Source organism: Leptopilina boulardi, unplaced genomic scaffold (assembly GCF_019393585.1).
Source record: "Leptopilina boulardi isolate dan_hultmark-lab unplaced genomic scaffold, ZJU_Lbou_2.1 LbouV2_32, whole genome shotgun sequence".
In the NCBI taxonomy this organism is placed as follows: Eukaryota; Metazoa; Arthropoda; class Insecta; order Hymenoptera; family Figitidae; genus Leptopilina; species Leptopilina boulardi.
The window spans coordinates 79,381-96,955 of NW_026137885.1; the positions used below are offsets into that span (position 1 = coordinate 79,381).

The 17,575-nt window shown below is 22.8% G+C and overlaps 3 protein-coding genes across 6 annotated transcripts; 2 read left to right on the forward strand and 1 right to left on the reverse strand.

The window, feature by feature from the left end:
* Window positions 1-1,692: 1,692 nt before the first annotated feature.
* Window positions 1,693-8,689, forward strand: LOC127284199 (titin homolog). Its single transcript, XM_051309522.1, has 8 exons — window positions 1,693-1,878; window positions 2,649-2,723; window positions 2,797-3,015; window positions 3,094-3,258; window positions 3,338-3,487; window positions 3,584-3,686; window positions 3,780-3,998; window positions 4,103-8,689. Exons 2-8 carry the CDS (start codon window positions 2,649-2,651, stop codon window positions 5,938-5,940), a joined length of 2,769 nt encoding a protein of 922 aa, XP_051165479.1. The 5' UTR covers window positions 1,693-1,878; the 3' UTR covers window positions 5,941-8,689.
* LOC127284200 (cilia- and flagella-associated protein 70-like) lies at window positions 8,485-14,475 on the reverse strand. Of its 4 annotated transcripts, XM_051309523.1 has the most exons (20): window positions 14,369-14,475; window positions 14,148-14,297; window positions 13,836-14,083; window positions 13,559-13,732; window positions 13,358-13,458; window positions 13,159-13,283; window positions 12,984-13,099; window positions 12,777-12,907; window positions 12,580-12,703; window positions 12,353-12,487; window positions 12,121-12,264; window positions 10,321-10,503; window positions 10,090-10,223; window positions 9,877-10,025; window positions 9,589-9,761; window positions 9,359-9,505; window positions 9,172-9,302; window positions 8,978-9,098; window positions 8,764-8,913; window positions 8,485-8,602 (listed from the first exon to the last, which is right to left on the reverse strand). In XM_051309523.1, exons 2-20 carry the CDS (start codon window positions 14,179-14,181, stop codon window positions 8,492-8,494), a joined length of 2,631 nt encoding a protein of 876 aa, XP_051165480.1. In that variant the 5' UTR covers window positions 14,182-14,297; window positions 14,369-14,475; the 3' UTR covers window positions 8,485-8,491. The 4 variants fall into 4 exon arrangements, 2 of the variants coding, with proteins under 2 accessions (XP_051165480.1, XP_051165481.1); XR_007843447.1 differs by lacking the exons at window positions 8,485-8,602; window positions 9,172-9,302 and having other exon boundaries at window positions 8,776-8,913; XR_007843446.1 differs by lacking the exons at window positions 8,485-8,602; window positions 8,764-8,913 and having other exon boundaries at window positions 9,364-9,505.
* LOC127284202 (uncharacterized) lies at window positions 10,608-12,062 on the forward strand. The gene is made up of 4 exons (XM_051309525.1): window positions 10,608-11,016; window positions 11,076-11,353; window positions 11,416-11,584; window positions 11,658-12,062. The coding sequence occupies exons 1-4, from the start codon at window positions 10,764-10,766 to the stop codon at window positions 11,762-11,764; spliced, it is 807 nt and encodes a 268-aa protein (XP_051165482.1). The 5' UTR covers window positions 10,608-10,763; the 3' UTR covers window positions 11,765-12,062.
* Window positions 14,476-17,575: the final 3,100 nt, after the last annotated feature.

Here is a 17,575-nt window from a genome sequence, read left to right on the forward strand (position 1 = left end):
CAAGTATTGAAAAATTGATCCTTATTTAATTTATTAAAACTGTAATTATTTAAATAAATATTTTGTTTTACTCTCACGCACTGAATTTATCGTTAATATATCACTAAATCACTTTATTAATTTTTTAAATAAAAAAAAAATTTTTTAATCACTGAATTTACATATATAACAATACTTTTTTTTCAAAAATTGTGCCCTTTTCCCTCACATAATCCTGAAAAGAAAAAAATTAATATATTAGAATATAAAAATAAAAACTAAATTGTTAATAATTTAGTTCTTTTCAATTTTTTTCATTTTTAACCTCAAAACTGTAAAGTAAAGCTAAGAAGTAAAAAGTTTCAATTTTATCCTCATATCGTCAATTTATTGAAACTATTATAATATATTATAAATAATAATACATATTGAAATAAACTTACCAAAAAAGATTTTTTTTTTTACACAACGCCATGAGAAAGCTCCCTTAGATTCAATTTCCTTATGATGTGTTTCTCGGAAAAGATCTGGAACACACAATAATTTACAACTAAATACTAATGATATTTAATGATTTCAATTTTTTCATCTCACATTGAGAAAAAACGAAATAATATCATTAATAACTTTCAACTTACCATGATGAAAAATCCTTTCCTGCAAAGAATGCTCAAGACGCCACTTTATTCGCCACTCAATCCCCGGAGATCCCTTTTCTAAATTATACATTTCAAATTTGGAAAAAAATGAAGTGTAACTTTTCAAAAAGACCGAGTTTCAAGCAACAAATAAAAATGAGTCCATTTTGCAATCAATTTTGACACCACAGGAGCACTCTACAACAATAAAAAAAAAAGTTCATTGTTAAATATTGTCACGATGAAAATTTTATTTTCCGCCATCTTGAAAAAATGTCAATGTAAAATTGCAATTTTCTCATTGATGCAGCAATTATTCAACAAAAGTTTAAGTCTTACAATATTATTGTTGTTGTATATCACATATTTCTTTGCAATATTATACAATATATTGCCAAAAAATTGTGAAATTTTTCACAAATATAGACGAGTGCCAACAATGCCGGCCGGCATGAACACAAGACATTAATCAACATATTTAACCATTTTCTCATGAATTTATATAATTATTATTACAAAATATTATGCCTTTCGGCTTGAGGAACGAATAAAATCAAAAAATTGCAAAGAAAACATGAAAAAACATACCTTTTTGAGAGTGATGTGCACCGATGAATCAAGTCTGCCATCCATTGCGGCTTCTTTCCAACAAGTAACAGGCAGATTGGAACAGAGACGATTGCTTGTCTCTGATTGGCTGAATGTAAAGCGTTCGGCGGCAAACCGTTATATTCACGATTTTCATTCAAATTACACTTTTATTTTTACTTTAATTTATAATATTATAAACTATATGACTTTTTTATAATAATATAAATAATATTACATATGTAATTACGTTTATTTTAATTTTTTTTTACAATTTTTCTTAGTATAATTTGAAATTAGTTTAATGTGACCTTGTTGGTAGCATTGATTCTTTATGAGCGACATCTATGATTTTTCCAGTGAACCCAAATTTCTGCGCTATCCAACTATGAAAGTCATATGAACTAAGCTTAACATTGTGGACTATATACAGTGGACAAATTTACGTAAAGGGAACCTCTAAAATGTTACGGATTTTCTTTTTTCAACTACACAACCTTGGCGATATCTAGGAATTCGGAAGTACAGGTGACATTCACAGTTGAAAGTATTTTAATAATAAAAGGGATTAGAAAAAAGAGATAAATTTCTTTCAGGAAAAGAAATTTTATTGAAAAATAATAATTTATTCAAAATATAAAAGTGAAAAACGTCCATCGTCACCAAAAGCAAGGTTAATGTTTGTATTCAAATATATTTTGCTATTACCTCATTAACTTGGAATGCGTTTAGAACTTGGAGTAAAAAAAAAATCGACATTAAAAAATATTGAAATATAAATAGCTATTAATTTAGGTTTTGAATCTTTATATGTTGATAAGAAATTTGGAATATTTATTTTATTTAAAAAAATATATATACGTTCTGTATTCGTAAAAATGACATAATTTTATAATTGAGGTTAAGAAAACTAAATTATAAGTATTTGTAATTGTTTCACTAATTATAATAATTTTGTAATTTGTTTATTTTTTTAAAGTATGATATAAATTTCATATATATTTTTTGCACGATTTACTTAAAAATGTCAATTCCATCGTGTTCACTTTTGTTTTTTTTTTTTTTTGGTCAATTTGTTTATAATAAATTGCATTCAATTTTTATTGGGAAAAAAATCTTTTCTATTTAAAAAGACATTTATTTTATAAATTAGAAATTAATTTATAGATGAAAATTGTTTTGGTTATACTTTTGTAATTTTTTTTATGGATGTACTACTTGAAATGAGGGCAATGGCCCGTTATACAGAAGTTATGTTTCGTAATAAGAAATATTTCGCTCAGTTCAATAGAATAAGTTTTACTAATATTTATTAGAGGTAAAAAATATTCCTTTCTATTCAGAAAACTACGCATTTTATATTTTATCCCCTTATTTGTGATTAAAATCTCCAATAACAGTTGCTTTTTTCAAATTTTAATTAAAAAAAAATCTATTTGTCAGATGGCAGCTAATGCTCTAGAGGAGAAAATCAATAAAATAAGACTTCAAAATGAAGAAATTAAACGTCGATACGAGGTAAATAAAAATTTGTTTAATTTAAATGAAAAAAAAAGAAATACGAGTTATATTTTACATTTTGCTTTATTAGGAAGTTGAAGCTGATAAGAAAAATGCTGCGAAATTAAATGCACTTGTTAAAATGGTCCCATCGAGCGATTGGCCGGAACGTAAAGAGCCACCGGAATTTACGAGAAAAGAAACAAATAAAAGTAATGTTAAATCGAAATCCATTAAAGAACATTCAGATCGTCCTCAACAATATGTAATTGGCGGAGTGGAAGGAAAAAAAATACATAAATTTGCTCAAGTAATTTTCAAAATTAATATTTCTTACAATTTTTTTTTTTTCTAATAATTGCATAATTATTTTTTGGAAAATTTTTAGGGAGACGGTCCCCCTCCGGATCCAAAATACAATTTTTTAGCCGATTCTGAAAGGGAGGAAAATAATGTCGATATTAAAAAAGATGAGGATAATCATAAAGCGCCAAATAAATATGTTCGAAATGGTCCTAGAAAAAGAGGCGGTGGAAGAGATGGATATCAAAAGGTTATTATTATTTATTCAATAAAGTATTTAATAATTTAAATAAAATACCCGGTAATAATTGAAAAAAAAAATGCTTTAGGATCATAGAAAAGTACCGCCAACTTCAAGAGATGGATATTTACCGGAATACGATGCATGGAGAGCTGAACGAAATCGAATTGATGAAGCACGAATAAATAGACAGCGCACAGCAGAGGGCAATTGGCGTCGAGAATGGGACAATGATAAAGTAATAATTTATAAATTTATAGAAGTTAGAAATTTTTTTTTTTTTTAAATAAAAAAATAATCAAAGCCATCAATATTATAGAAAAATAATTTTCAGATTAATATTGAGAAAGAATCATCGAAAAAAGATCCGAGATTTTCTTTAGGCGATACAAGTAGACGAGATTATAAAGAATTTGAAAAGCGACATCAATTCGAAGGTTTGTATAAAGAGAAAAATTAATAATAAAAAAAAAAAGAAAAAATGCATTTAAATTTTTTTTACTGTACTGAAAGTGTGAAAATTTTTGAAGTTGAACACTCTAGTCGAGGTCGTGGAGGCAATCATCGTGGCTCTCATGGTCCAAGAACTCACGGTCATTACGATAATCAAAATGATTTCTCGGAATCATTGGTTAAAGGACCTTTATCGCCAAACGATGACAGAACTGTGATTGCCACTGATAAAAATATTAAAGTTACTGTGAATCATGGAAATATGCCGGTTAAAGGTCCAGTTATGAGTGTTAAAGGTAGAATTTCTAATTATTTTTTAATTTAACAATATAAATTCTTTTTTTTAAATAATTTTTTTATTGTAAAATTAAATTTGACAAAATGAAATAATTATTTTAAGTGAACGCACCAAGTATTGCGGGCACTGGCCGAGTTGGACCACGACAAAAATCACGTGTCACTTATTCGAGTCATGCGGAGAGTGAAATTTCAACTCATCAAATTGACAATTTCTATCGGCAAAAATCGTTTGATGAGAAAATGCATTTCAATAATACACAGCGAACAAATACACCAAAAAGTCCATTTGCAACAAGAAGAAAGGATAATAATAAATCACCGTATTTACAGCGAAAGGATGTGAAACGTGATGAGGCAACGATTTCTGCAAAATCGCCGTCGGCACAAAAAAAGAAATTCAAAGAACAACAAAAATCGCCACAGGGTCAAATGCAATTTTTCACCTCTACATCGCGTGGTCGCGGTCAAACACGTTTCAATGGTGCAAAAAATACTGTGATTAAAATTTTGGGTCGTACCGATAATTCAAATTTAGAATCTACGAATGTTGATGTTGTGAAATCAAATGAATATGATATTCAACAATTTTCTCAAACTCACGTTAATGAAAATTTAAAAAATAACGAACCTCAAATAATTATCGATAATTTTACGATAATTGAAGCTGAAAATTCAATTGACGATATAAAGGAAGCGATTGTTCAAGATTTTAATTGTGATACGCAAAATGAATCTTTGGAAGAGAAATTCGAAAAAAATGAAGAAATAGAGGTGAAAAAAATTGACGAGATGGAAATAACGAAAAATAAAGAAACGGAGGAAAATGTAGTATTAAAAGAAATTCAAGTATTGGAGAAAAATGAAAAATTGGAGAATAGTAAAAAAGCAGAACTATTAGAAAAATGTGAAGTATTGGAAAAAAGTGAAATATTGAAAACAGATGAAGTATTAGAAAAAAATGAAACAGAGAAAATTGATATAGAAAATATTGAAGGCAAGGAGGAAATTGAAATAAAAATAGAGACAATTAAATCAGAAGAAAAAGAAATTGAAAAAAGTGAAACAGTTAAAATTGAAACAGAGGAACTAGAAATAGATAAAATGGAATCAGAGGAAAGAAAAGAAGAAAAAATCGATTCAAAAGAAAGCAAAATAGAGAAAATCGAATCAGAAGAAAGAAATGTAGAAAAAATTGAACCAGAAGAAAGGAAAGAAGAAAAAGTCGATAAAGAAATTGAGAAAATCGAATCAGAAGAAAGAAATGAAGAAAAAATTGAACCAGAGGAAAGAAAAAAGGAAATACTCGAACATGGGGAAAAAGAAATAGAGAAAATCGAATCAGAAGAAAGAATTGTAGAAAAAATTGAACCAGAAGAAAGGAAAGAAGAAAAAATCGAACCTGAGGATAAGGAAAGAGAGAAAATCGATTTAAAGGAAACCAAAATAGAGAAAATTGAATCAGAAGAAAGGAAAATTGAACGAGATGAAAGAAAAGAAGAAAAAATCGATAAAGAAATAGAGAATATTGAACCAAAGGAAAGAAAAACAGAAAAATTCGAACCAGAGACGAAAAAAAATGAACCAGATGCAAAAGAAATTGAAAAAAATGAAGTATCACAAAAGGAAGAAACACCAAAAAATGAAATTGTCGATCAACATCCTTTAGTTGACACTAATAAAAAATTATCAGAAAATGTTTTAAACATTAATGAAAGTATTTCAGCAAAAAATATTTTTTCGAAAATAGAAAATTGCTCCAGTGAAAATAATGAAACCAAAATTGAAGATCAACAAATTACATTGAAATCGGAAATTATCGAAAATTTCAAAAGCGTTGAAGAAAATACACGCGAATTAGAAATTAAATCTGATGACAACACTTTGAAAACTGTAAGTACTGAGATTCCTAACGAGGCCTCTTACATACCTAGTGAATAGGTAAAATTTAATAATTAAAATTTTTTTTTTTTTTCTTCGACGATTACTGATAAAAAGAAAAAAAAATTTCGGCAGTTTGCTTTAATAATTACGCAATTTTCATACAACTTGTCAAACTTGAATTTTTCTTATTCATATATGCATTTAGACAAATTTATTATTTTCAAATAAAATTATATTCAATCAAAGCAAACTATTTTGCTTTGGTCCTGCTAAAAAAAAATTGCAGAATTGCCATAATGTCGTCCTGTAAAAAGATAAAACCAAGTGATATTAAAAATTCTTGGTTAAATTGTTTGTTAAAAGTTTTATGAAAAATGCACCCGGTGTGTGATGATAAATTTAAGTAATATAACTCGTATATTTATATAGGTTATTTATTCGACACAAATGAGCCTTAGGAGATTAAATATATTCCTTTAAAAATTTCTCTGTTAAGTAACATTTTTTTTTTTTAAATTGTTTCAAAAACAATTTAAAAATTATAAAATCACAATATAAATTTACAATTACCTAAATAAAATATAAAAAAAATTGATTAATTTTCAAAATTAATCCATTTTTTATAATTTATTTTATTGAATTACTCAGAAAAATTTTATCTTAAGACTGAAACATATTTAGAATTTAATGAATTATTGAAAATTATCAAATTATCAATTATCAAATTAGAAAACAAAAATAAAATCAACAGTATTTAATCTAATTAATAATTTAAAATTATTAATTAGCTTAATTAATATAAATTATTCTTTATTCTAAATTATTACGTAGATTTCATATTTTCATTTGCATTATTTAAAATTCATTATAAAAAAAATATCAGTCATTGAAAAAATAATTTAGTAAAAAGTTCATGAAAATTTAATAAACAAAATATTAATAAAAATTTTCATTGTCTTTGCTCATGTCGATAGTTAATAAATTTTTTAAAAAATTATTAGAGATTAATGGATTTTTAACTCATTGACAAAAACCGAAATTAACAAAAAAGAAAGTTTTATTTTTATAAATGTAAGGAAATTTAAAAATTATTTATATTTTTTAGAAAATAGACTATTTATTTTAATAATGTTATTTAATTACGTTTTCCTAATCTTTATTTTATTAGATATTTTTTTTTAGTCATTTATTTTCATAATTATTTTCATTATTGTTATTATTATTATTATTATTATTATTATTATTATATTGAAATAAATAACATTATTAAATATTTCAGTTATTATATACATTTAAATTATTTATTCTAATTTGTTTTGTTTCTTTACATTTATTATTTTATAGGTAATATTAAGAAAAAAAATTTGTTTAATTGAAAATTTTATCTTATATACTCAGTTTTTGAAAAAAAAAATATTTTGTGACTAGTTTTATTATTGTTATATTTTTGTTTGTTAATTTATATAAAACTTTGTCAATGGGTTCAATACCCTTAAACTGAATAATTATTGCTAATCTAGTTATAATTACAAAATAAAAAGAGAACAAATATTATCGATATATCTCTTTCTCTCTTAAAAATTATACATCGGAGAATGAAAATCTTATAATTAAGTACATAATAAAATTATATCTTTCATATATTATATAATATTCGATAGAATCATCGAAGCCATATTATTTAAAAGAGATGCAAATTAATTTGTAATTGCAAAATAAATGAATAAACTTTCAGACGATAAAAAAAATTTTTTCTTTTTTATTTATAAAATATTTGAGAATCTAAATTAAACATTAAAAATTTTAGATAAAAATATTTTTTTTATCGTCTTGAAAGGACAAAAATTTAAAAAAAAAAATTAAATGCATTAGTAAATTGCGTTTAATGCATTGTGATATAAGGAAATGAGTAATATCCATTTCAATTCAATTTAATAATAGGATAATATTCTTATAACTAATATTTGGCTCACCAATGTAACGTGAATGAGGACCCTCTAATTAAATATAAGTATTTCAAAGTTAGAAAAAATCGCAAATTATTTTTTGACAAATTTAGAAAAAAAAAAAATTGTATTTGTACAATTTTTCATTATTGGCAGATTTATAATTTTATTTTTTAATCGAACTCTTAACAAATACAAAATGTTTTTCAATATATTTATTTATATTTGTTATAATATATAAAAAGTAGGAAATTATTTGTATTACCTACTTTTCAACATAAAATTTGATTTAGCTAATTGAATATTTATAATTTAACAAAATCTAAATCGAACTTTGTGTGAAAAAAAACATATTTTCCTAATACCAAACCCAATGCCAAATATATATATTTATGTTTTTTTTTTTTTTCTTTTTCGCTTGTAGAAATTATTTTTGATATATTTACTTTTGAATATAGAAATTTTTTGTAAACACTTTGAAACTTTTTACAAAGTCAAAAAGTTGAATTATTAAAAATTTTGTTAATTAATTTTCAGAGTGGAATGTTTAAGAGCAAATGTAATTTTTCTCGCTATATAATATATATATATTTATATATGAAAATATATTTAAAATATTTTAGTTTGTTTTTACTAAAAAAAAAAAAAAAGGAAATTTCATATTATGTGCTATTTATGTTTTCCGCAGTTGTAGAAATTATTGGCGATGAATAACCAATTTTTTCCATAGCGTCTATTATAGTCTGCCATAATTTACTATTTTTAAGATTATTCTGTAGCAGAAGTAAGAAAAAAGAGAAACGTTGTTAATAAAACTGTAGTGCTTTTTCAATAATAAAAAAAAAGGGTTCTTATTTTTATTCAAACTGTGTCCGTTATTTTTTAATTTGCTTCCTTTTTAAAAGTATATTGTAATGTATTGTCTTATTTTTACCTTTACAGTTTGTCTGTAGCATTGTGAAAATTCATCGTATCGTTGAAGTGAAATATTTAAAAGACACAAATAGCCCCACGTGATTGCATTACGTGAATTAATTTCATTTGCCTCATTAAAAGCCATCTCAGCTTCTTTTAATTCGTTCATCTGATATAAAAAAAAATTTGTATGCAAATTGAGAGAAAAAAAAAATAGAATAATTAAATCTTACGTGATACAATGCAATTCCCAGTCCAAGCCATGTTTCACATGTTGGTGAAATTTTACAAGGAATTAAAAAAAATTTTTTCGCTAAATTATAATTTTCTTTGCGCACATAACATGAACCCATTCTGAAAAAAAAAATTTAATTTAATTATTTTTATGTAAAAATTGAAAGATAATTAACTTTTTTTTTAAATTTACAGTAAATGAACTAAATGTATATTATTGGGTCGATTAAATGTAACATTCGCATATTCGTAATAGTTAAGTGCATCATCAAATTCGCCAAATTTGTAAAGACAATGGCCAATCAAAGAACTTGTAGAATAATCCTAAAAAAAAAAATTAATTAATGTTATTTTGTAAATATTTAATTTTTTTTTTTTACCAAACCGTAATTTCTTTCAATTTCTTTTAAATGTTGAATTGCACTTTCATATTGATTTCGCAAGAAATGATCGACACTTAAATAATATAAAAATGGAATTGTTCTGCCGTTTAATGATAATTCTTGAGCTAAAGCCAAACCTGCAAACTAATAAAAAAAAATTGTAATTATAATAATCGCTAGTCTTGTATTAATTTTTTTTTTAAATTGATAATTTATTACAAAATTACTTCATAAAGACTCAATTTCATGAGTAGTGTAGCAGTAACTATGTACATTTCAGTTTCCTTGCAAAAATTCATTGACCAAGCTAAGGGTTGATTAAAAAATTGTAATGAAATATCTGTATCTCGTGTTTTATCTTGAAAATATTTTTCAGCGTTGTTGATTGTCACATCTAAACCTAAAAAAAAATAATTTTAAAAAGTAAATTATTACTTTATTATATTTTTTATATTTAAAAAAATTATAATAAATTATGAATTAATATTGAAATATTTTTTTATATAATTTGTTACCTGGTTGATATTCAATTTGTTGATAAAATAAATGTAAAATAATCCAAGCTTCTGCAAATCGTGGATAAAATGCAGTAAGTGATTCTAAAAATAGTTGTGCTTCTCGATATTTGTGCAACGAAGTAAGAAGTATACCATACATTAATAATCTAATTTAATTAATTAATTTTTAAATTGTTATTCAATAGAATTTTTTTTTTAAATTTTTATTACCCTATTTTGTGTCGATTATCCAAAGCGATTGCTTCTCTGCAACATTGAAGTGCTTTCTCTATTTCTGAATTTTTTTTGAGAAAAATAGCATAATTAATCCAAGCATTTGGATTTTTTGAATTATTTGATATTATCTGAAATTAAAAAAAAAAAAATTATTAACTAAAACAAGTGGAATAATTTCAATATTAAAAATATTTATGATTTTTAGATCTCATTCTTCATATTTACATTTACATAATAATGTTTTGCTTCATCAATATTTCCCAAAATGTAAGCTTCTTCAGCGTAAAAATAAAAATTTTCCAATTCTTTTGATTCGAATTTTTTTGTGAATAATTGGTTTTCAATTGTACTATTTAGAACCATGTGTATACGTTCTACTAAATAAACATAGGCTTTTGCTATGTAATTCTAGAGAAAATTTATTTCAATCATTAATAATTTATAATTATAATAGAATTCAATTTTTTAGTTTGAAATTTGAATTTACTAACTGGAGGTAAACTAACCAGGGCTGAGTAACTAGGAAAAGTTACAAACTAAACACTGAAGAAAATTGATAGACATTTGTTTTTTTTAAAGCATCAAAACAATTAGGAATCAAAGAAAAAATAAATAATCCTCTTCAAAGTTTAGAGACAAATTTATCATTGAGACTTTTATTATCAAATATGAGTGAGGTTATAAAATCAAATTCAGTGCCTAATATTAATTTAAACAATTCGAAGTTTAAAAATTCTCAAAAGCCAGATACAACAAAAAATTTGGATTCAAGTTCATCGTCAGAGGACGAAACATCTCAACATTCAAATATGAAGAAGGTTAAAAAACAAGTTTCAATGCAAATTGAAAAAATTGTGTTATCAAGTTCTGATTCAAGTTCTGATGATTCAAGTTCCTCATCAAATGAAATTATGATTGAAGGTAAATTGAAATTATTAATTTTCTCAATAATTTTATACCAAAATAATTTATTTTATCAGACAGTGACTCAATTTTGGATTCAAATTCGGATTCATCATCAGATGAATTAGAAAACGAAAATGAATTATCAACATTGAAAAAAATTGAATTTAAATTAAAAACAATTGAAAAAAATATTGAGAAAGTTGTTTCAATAATTAAAAAAATCAAATCATTCAAAATAACCGAGAAAGAGTTTATTAAGAAATATAAGCTTAATATTCCATTAAAAACAGAAACGAAATTTAAACGATTCAATCATAATCTAAAATTAAAAGAAGAATTTCGAAATGATTTTGTAAGTATAAATATGATTTAAATTAAAAAAAAGAATACTTAAGGACATTTTATAAATTTTAGATTGCTTCATTATATCCGTTAATGGACAATGAAAAATCATTGGCAAGATGTTTAGTTATTATAATAAGAAGATATTTAACTAGAGAACTTACTCAAAAATTTACGCCGTTAAAAAAAATGCCGAATAAAGTACTTATTAAGAATACAGAATTCTTTCAATGTATTCGAGGTAAATTATAATTGAATTTAAATAACAATATTTTTTTTTTTTCTTTTAAATCATCTAAATTCTTAATTTTCAGGTGTTGCGTGTAAAACATACAGGGATTATTATACAAGAAAACGAATGAGTGAATATAAATTTGATCAAGAGTTTTCTAAAGCATTTAATCAAGCAAAAAATTATTAAGAAATTGTTGGAATGACTAAAATTTAAAGATATTCTTCTCTTAAAATAATGTTACATCAAAATAAGTTTATTTTTTTTCTAATCTAAATATCTTTTTACTATTCTACTTTTTCAAAATGACATTTTTTCAATCTTTATGTATTAAAATTTTGTTTTGTCTTTTTCTTCTCAAAAACTAAAAAAATGGTTCTTTGGAAAAAGATTGATTCTATTAAAAAAAAAAAAGTTAATTATTAAAAGTAAGTGATTCGTTCAGAAAATAATTTAAAAGTGTTTTTCTCTTCTATTGTCAGTAAATGTTTTTTAAAAAAAAGTTTATGTAACTTAAAAAATAATTAAAATTATTTTCTACAAACCTGACTTTCTTTTTTATCCCAACTATAAATATCACTTGTAAATTTTTGATCCAATAGAGTGATAATTTTATTTTTTAAAGTATTACGAATATCAGTGTACTCTCCAGCATTGTGTAAATGTTGAATAAAACATTGTAATTCGTCCTGAAAAAAATTTAATTATTTTTAATTTAACTTTTTTAATGAAAGTTGAAATTTAAATTTCAATAAAAATAAACAAAAATTAACCTACCGGTATATAATGATAATAACATTCATGTTTAGAATTATCATATTTTTCCTCATCATTTTGAGAATTTGTACTTTTTTCATTAACATTTTTTCTTTTCTCTTTATCTTCTTTTCTTTTATTTTTATCAATAAAATTCTATAAAAATCAAACTTTTATTTTATTAACTATTTTAATAATTATAAATTTTTTAAAATAATTTCAATTATTTCTCTTATAATTTTATTTACCTGATATCTTTCAGTTATTATTTCTACGAGTTTTTTAATACAATCGGAAAATTGCTCCTCCGCTAAATGACTCGTTAAAATATAGGGTCGATGAGGTTTTCGTTTCCCAATTAATTTCGCAATCCTGTATTTAAAAAAAAAAAATTATTATTAATATTTTTTTAAAATAATTTTTTGTAAAATAATATAAATTTTACTCTTCTGAATATTCTTGGTTAGAACATGATTTTTTTAATGGTTGATTCAATTCAAATTCAATTAAAATAATCGTTGGTTCACCATTATCGTTTGTCAATGGGATACTTGGATTTTGATCACTATTTGGTGACTAAAAATTTATAGAATTAATTTTATTTAATTAAGAGGAACATATCAAATATTTTCTATTTTAGAGTAGATTTTACCTTATCGAACGATTCTTGTAAATTCATTGAAAAAATATCTCCATTTTGACCAGTTTTTTGTATCATCTCCGAAATATTGTACGTAAATAATTGAGCAGCTACTCGAACTCGTGTTTCTAAAATTTTCAGATAATTAAAAAAGAAAATAATTAAAAAATTTTTAAAAAAAACTTACTTCCAGGATAAAGAAGTTCTGTTAAATCAACGTAACACTGATAAATTTGTTTCTTCATATCCTTAGTCTTTCCAGTTTCAAAATTTTTATCACATACAATTATTTGAAAGGGCCAATATTTGTATCTTTAAAATGTGAAGTTTTGTTTTTTATTTTCGAAACATTTTTTTCTAATATTAATATTAAAAAAAATATTTACTTTTCAATAAATTGTTGCATAATTTCAACACCTGAACGTCTTATTAAATTACGATTAACGTAATTCCATTCCACTCTGGGAATATCTAAATTCACAATTTTCTAAATTTTCAAAAAAAAAAAGTTTTAATATAAATAAATTTAATATTAATAATTTATATGTAATAATAAGGTAATTTTAATAAGAATATTTTTTTAATACCTGTAAGTCTATTTCGTTTTTACAATTCTTTACATTTTCATAATCTAAACTAATTTCATATTTTGAAAATTTTGCTCTACTTTTCAAATTATTCAATGTTTTCCACTGTTTTTTGTTTTCAATGTCGTGAAATTTTTTCCACTTTCCACTTTCAAATATTATCCTCTCGGTGACCTGTTCGTAAATAATTTACATTATCAATTTGAAAAAAAACATCTCTTGAAAAATTACCAATAGAAATAAATTATTAAAAGAAAAAAAAATTCCACATATATACCTCAGTATCGATATAAATAATAGTGCCACATTTATATTCTAAAGAATCAGTAAATGACGATGGAAGTTTATAGATACTCTCTATAGTTATATTTAAATAATTAATTTCCATTTCTGTTGGAAATAAATCGGGACCTAATTGAGTGACAGTAACCGATAATAATGGAAGATTTCGCCATGATATCATAGAACTATTCAATAATAAAACAGGTGCTTCAATTATTAATTTTTCTCTAATAGTTCTTTCTCCTAAAAAAAAAAAAAAAATAATTATAATTATAAATTTACAGATAAGAAAAAATTTGAATTTTACCTAAAAATATAGGTTGCACATCAAGATTGCACATTCCAATAGTAGAGTTGAATTTTATAAAACTGGACTTTTTTTCCTTTTCTTTATTTTCTGATAATAAATCATCTCGATGGGAATTTATATCATTGGATGAACTTTCAATTACTTTGACTGTAAATTAAATTATTTATAATTTATTTACTATTACTAAAACTAAATTAAAATTTTAAATTATGAATTACTTAGAATTGGAGTTGAAACAAGATCATAAATATTTTGATAATTTTCTAACGATACTGGTAATTTAACAGTAAAATTAATTTCAAACTCTTTTTTATTTTCATCACTATTTATTAATATGGAAGGACTGATTCCCAAGATGGCAGAATTATGTTCAACTATTATTTTTATAAACGATGATTTTTGTTCCTAATATGGTTTGCAAATAATAAAATTAAAGAAATTTATTTTTTGTTTCAAAAAAATTAATTATGAATATAATTTTAAACTTACAAAATTTTCAATACTATTAATAACTAATTCAATTTCTGTATCAATGGGGATATGAGTTTCACTTTCATTTTCCATATTTTTTTTAACAGTATTTTTTTCTGAAATAATATTAATGATTAAATTAATAATAAAACGTATCGTTAAATAAAGGAAAATATGTTTACTTGCGTCAAATCCAATTTTTTATGACAAGTGCAAACCTATTACTTTCAATTGTTTAATTATTTTATTAAAAAAAGCAAATTTAATCCACAATGTTTTGGGAATGGAATAGGAAGATTCTTTTTACTTTTTAAATCTGAATTTCTTGAATTAATCACAATATTTTTTACTAAAAATATTATTAGTCAATTCAGATTTTGAAAGTAAATAAAATAAAAAAAAAACCACATATGTAAAACATTGACAATATTTTATCAATCTTATATAATATACATTATATATATACCTATATATATATATTTCATAAACGTAGAGAATGCCTATAACAAATATAAATATAATCTTCTCAAATATTTTTCATTCATAATCTTGACATCAAGGTTCATTTAAAGTTTTAAGATAATTGTTTCTCTTAATAATTGAAACAATATTGATATAAAATTTTGAATTAATTTTATCAATATAACGACAATAATAATAAATCTCAGCACATAATAACGAAGTCGTATAATTTAAAAATAGTAATAAACATTATTTTATCATTTTAATTAAAGGAGACTTTACCATTTTTTTTAATTTCAATATTTAGCCCTTTAAATATATGGAAATTAATATATAACAGTAATTTATAGTTTATCAGGAAGAATATTTAATTTTTTCATTGACAGATTTTATTCATTTTTTAATAAAAAAAATTTTTTTTAATCTTTAAACTAAATTAAAAAAATCAAAATCTCGAATGTCTTTAATTTTCTTTTAAATTCTTTAAAAAAAATATTTTAATATTATTTAGATTTAATATTTACAAATTTAATTTTTTAAATTTATTTTTATATAAACTTGGTTTCATATAATAATAAAAAAAAAAATTATTTTTGATTGTCTGAAAAGAATCTGAATGATTTTCTAATTTCAGGAATAAAACCCATTGCCAAAAGCAATGCAATCCTTTTTTTTTTTTTAATTTGTGTAAAATTGTAGGCACTATTTCAGAATATTTTTTTTTCACTTCTTACGACTCATTTTATAGAGTCGATGAAGCACTTAATGGGAGAATCTCCATGTATAAAATTTCGAAGTGTTATCAAAGAAATATAATTTTCTTTTTATCAACAATATTACATTTATTTTTCAAGAAATTTTTGAGCTCATAGACTATTTTGAAATTTAAAATGTAAAATAATTTTTTAAATTAACTCTGCCGTAGAAACATATATATACCTTTTTTTTAAATCTACATCACAATTATGTCCCAATAAATAGAAGCTTCTAATAAATAATAAATAATTAATAGTAACTTACAATAAATTAACAAATTGAAAGTTTTGATTAAAAAATTTTATATAATTATAATTAAAAAAAAAAAATTCTGAAATTTTTCTTAATTAAAAATATAAATTTTCATCGAAATTTAAGCACCATAAAATTATTTTGTTAAATATGAGAATTTTTCAAAATAAACTATTTTTAAAATATAAATTAAAAACTAATAAATTAATATATAAGTACCTAATATTTAAATTTATGAAAGTAAATTATATGAAAATGTGCGTAAAAAGCAATTCGATTCGATGTTAATCGTAATAAATTAATAATATTATATTAACCCTTTGACAAACAATTGTATATTATTATTAAATAATACGTATTATTTATTTAATTAATATTGAGATTAATAATTTATATTAATCGTTAATTTGATTATTACTGATTTTAATAAAACACTCTTTTTTTTAAGAAAATGTGAACTATTTTTAGTTTTCATTATATACAAGTTTTGGAGGACTTTATCGAGCTTAGGAAATAAAATTTTTAAAATGATTTTTACTTTCTAACTTTAGTGCAATTTAGAAAAAAATTAATTTAAAAAATATATATGTATTTTAAACAAATTTTTTTAATTTATAAAATTAACAAATAACAAATTTTTCAAATTTGAATTAATTTGATTTTGAATTATTTAATTTAAAATATTAAAAACTGAAATTTACCTTTCTGTGCAAATGCATGAAAATTATTGTTCATTCTATAGTGATTTTTTTTAATTACATCTGAATGTCAGTCAATATTTCTGTTGCATTTCAGACTTTTGTATTATATTTTTCTCAAGGGAATGTAAGACATTATGAAATCATTTATCCATGACAACGTAATTTGTCTATTAAAAAAAAAAAAATAAACAAAATTCTATTATTAGTTAATATTTATGCTCCAAAAATAAAAATTGCACAAAAACTATTCAAAAATTAATAAATGCATGTTTTATAATGTATCACATACCCTGAAAAATTTTTTCTCTTTGCGAAAAATTAATGGTAATTATTCAAGTTAATAATAACTTGATATTCTCTATTAAATTTTTTCCAAAGAGTTAATTTTTTTTTTTTAAATAATACGTACAGTTGAGAATTAAATTTCATTATTTAAAAAGGCACTCGGATAATGCTTAAAATTGCAAAAGAGCATTATTTTATAGAGATAAAATTCTTATGTTATTAAAACAGTCTTTGTTTAAAGAAATAATTTGTTATATAATTTTTACGCAATTGTTTTGCGTGTGTCAATTTATCAATTATAGTCATTTATATTTTGTAGAACTAAATTTTCTTTAAATAAAATTATATTTATCATGAAAAACGAAAATTTTTGTCATTCTGGATGAAATTCAATTTCTATTTTCATTCATGCGATTTTCTATTTACTGAATCATACTGCCAAAAAAAAATGGTTATTAACTTACTTACAAAATTGCGTTCGCAAGTAAAAGTGGAAGA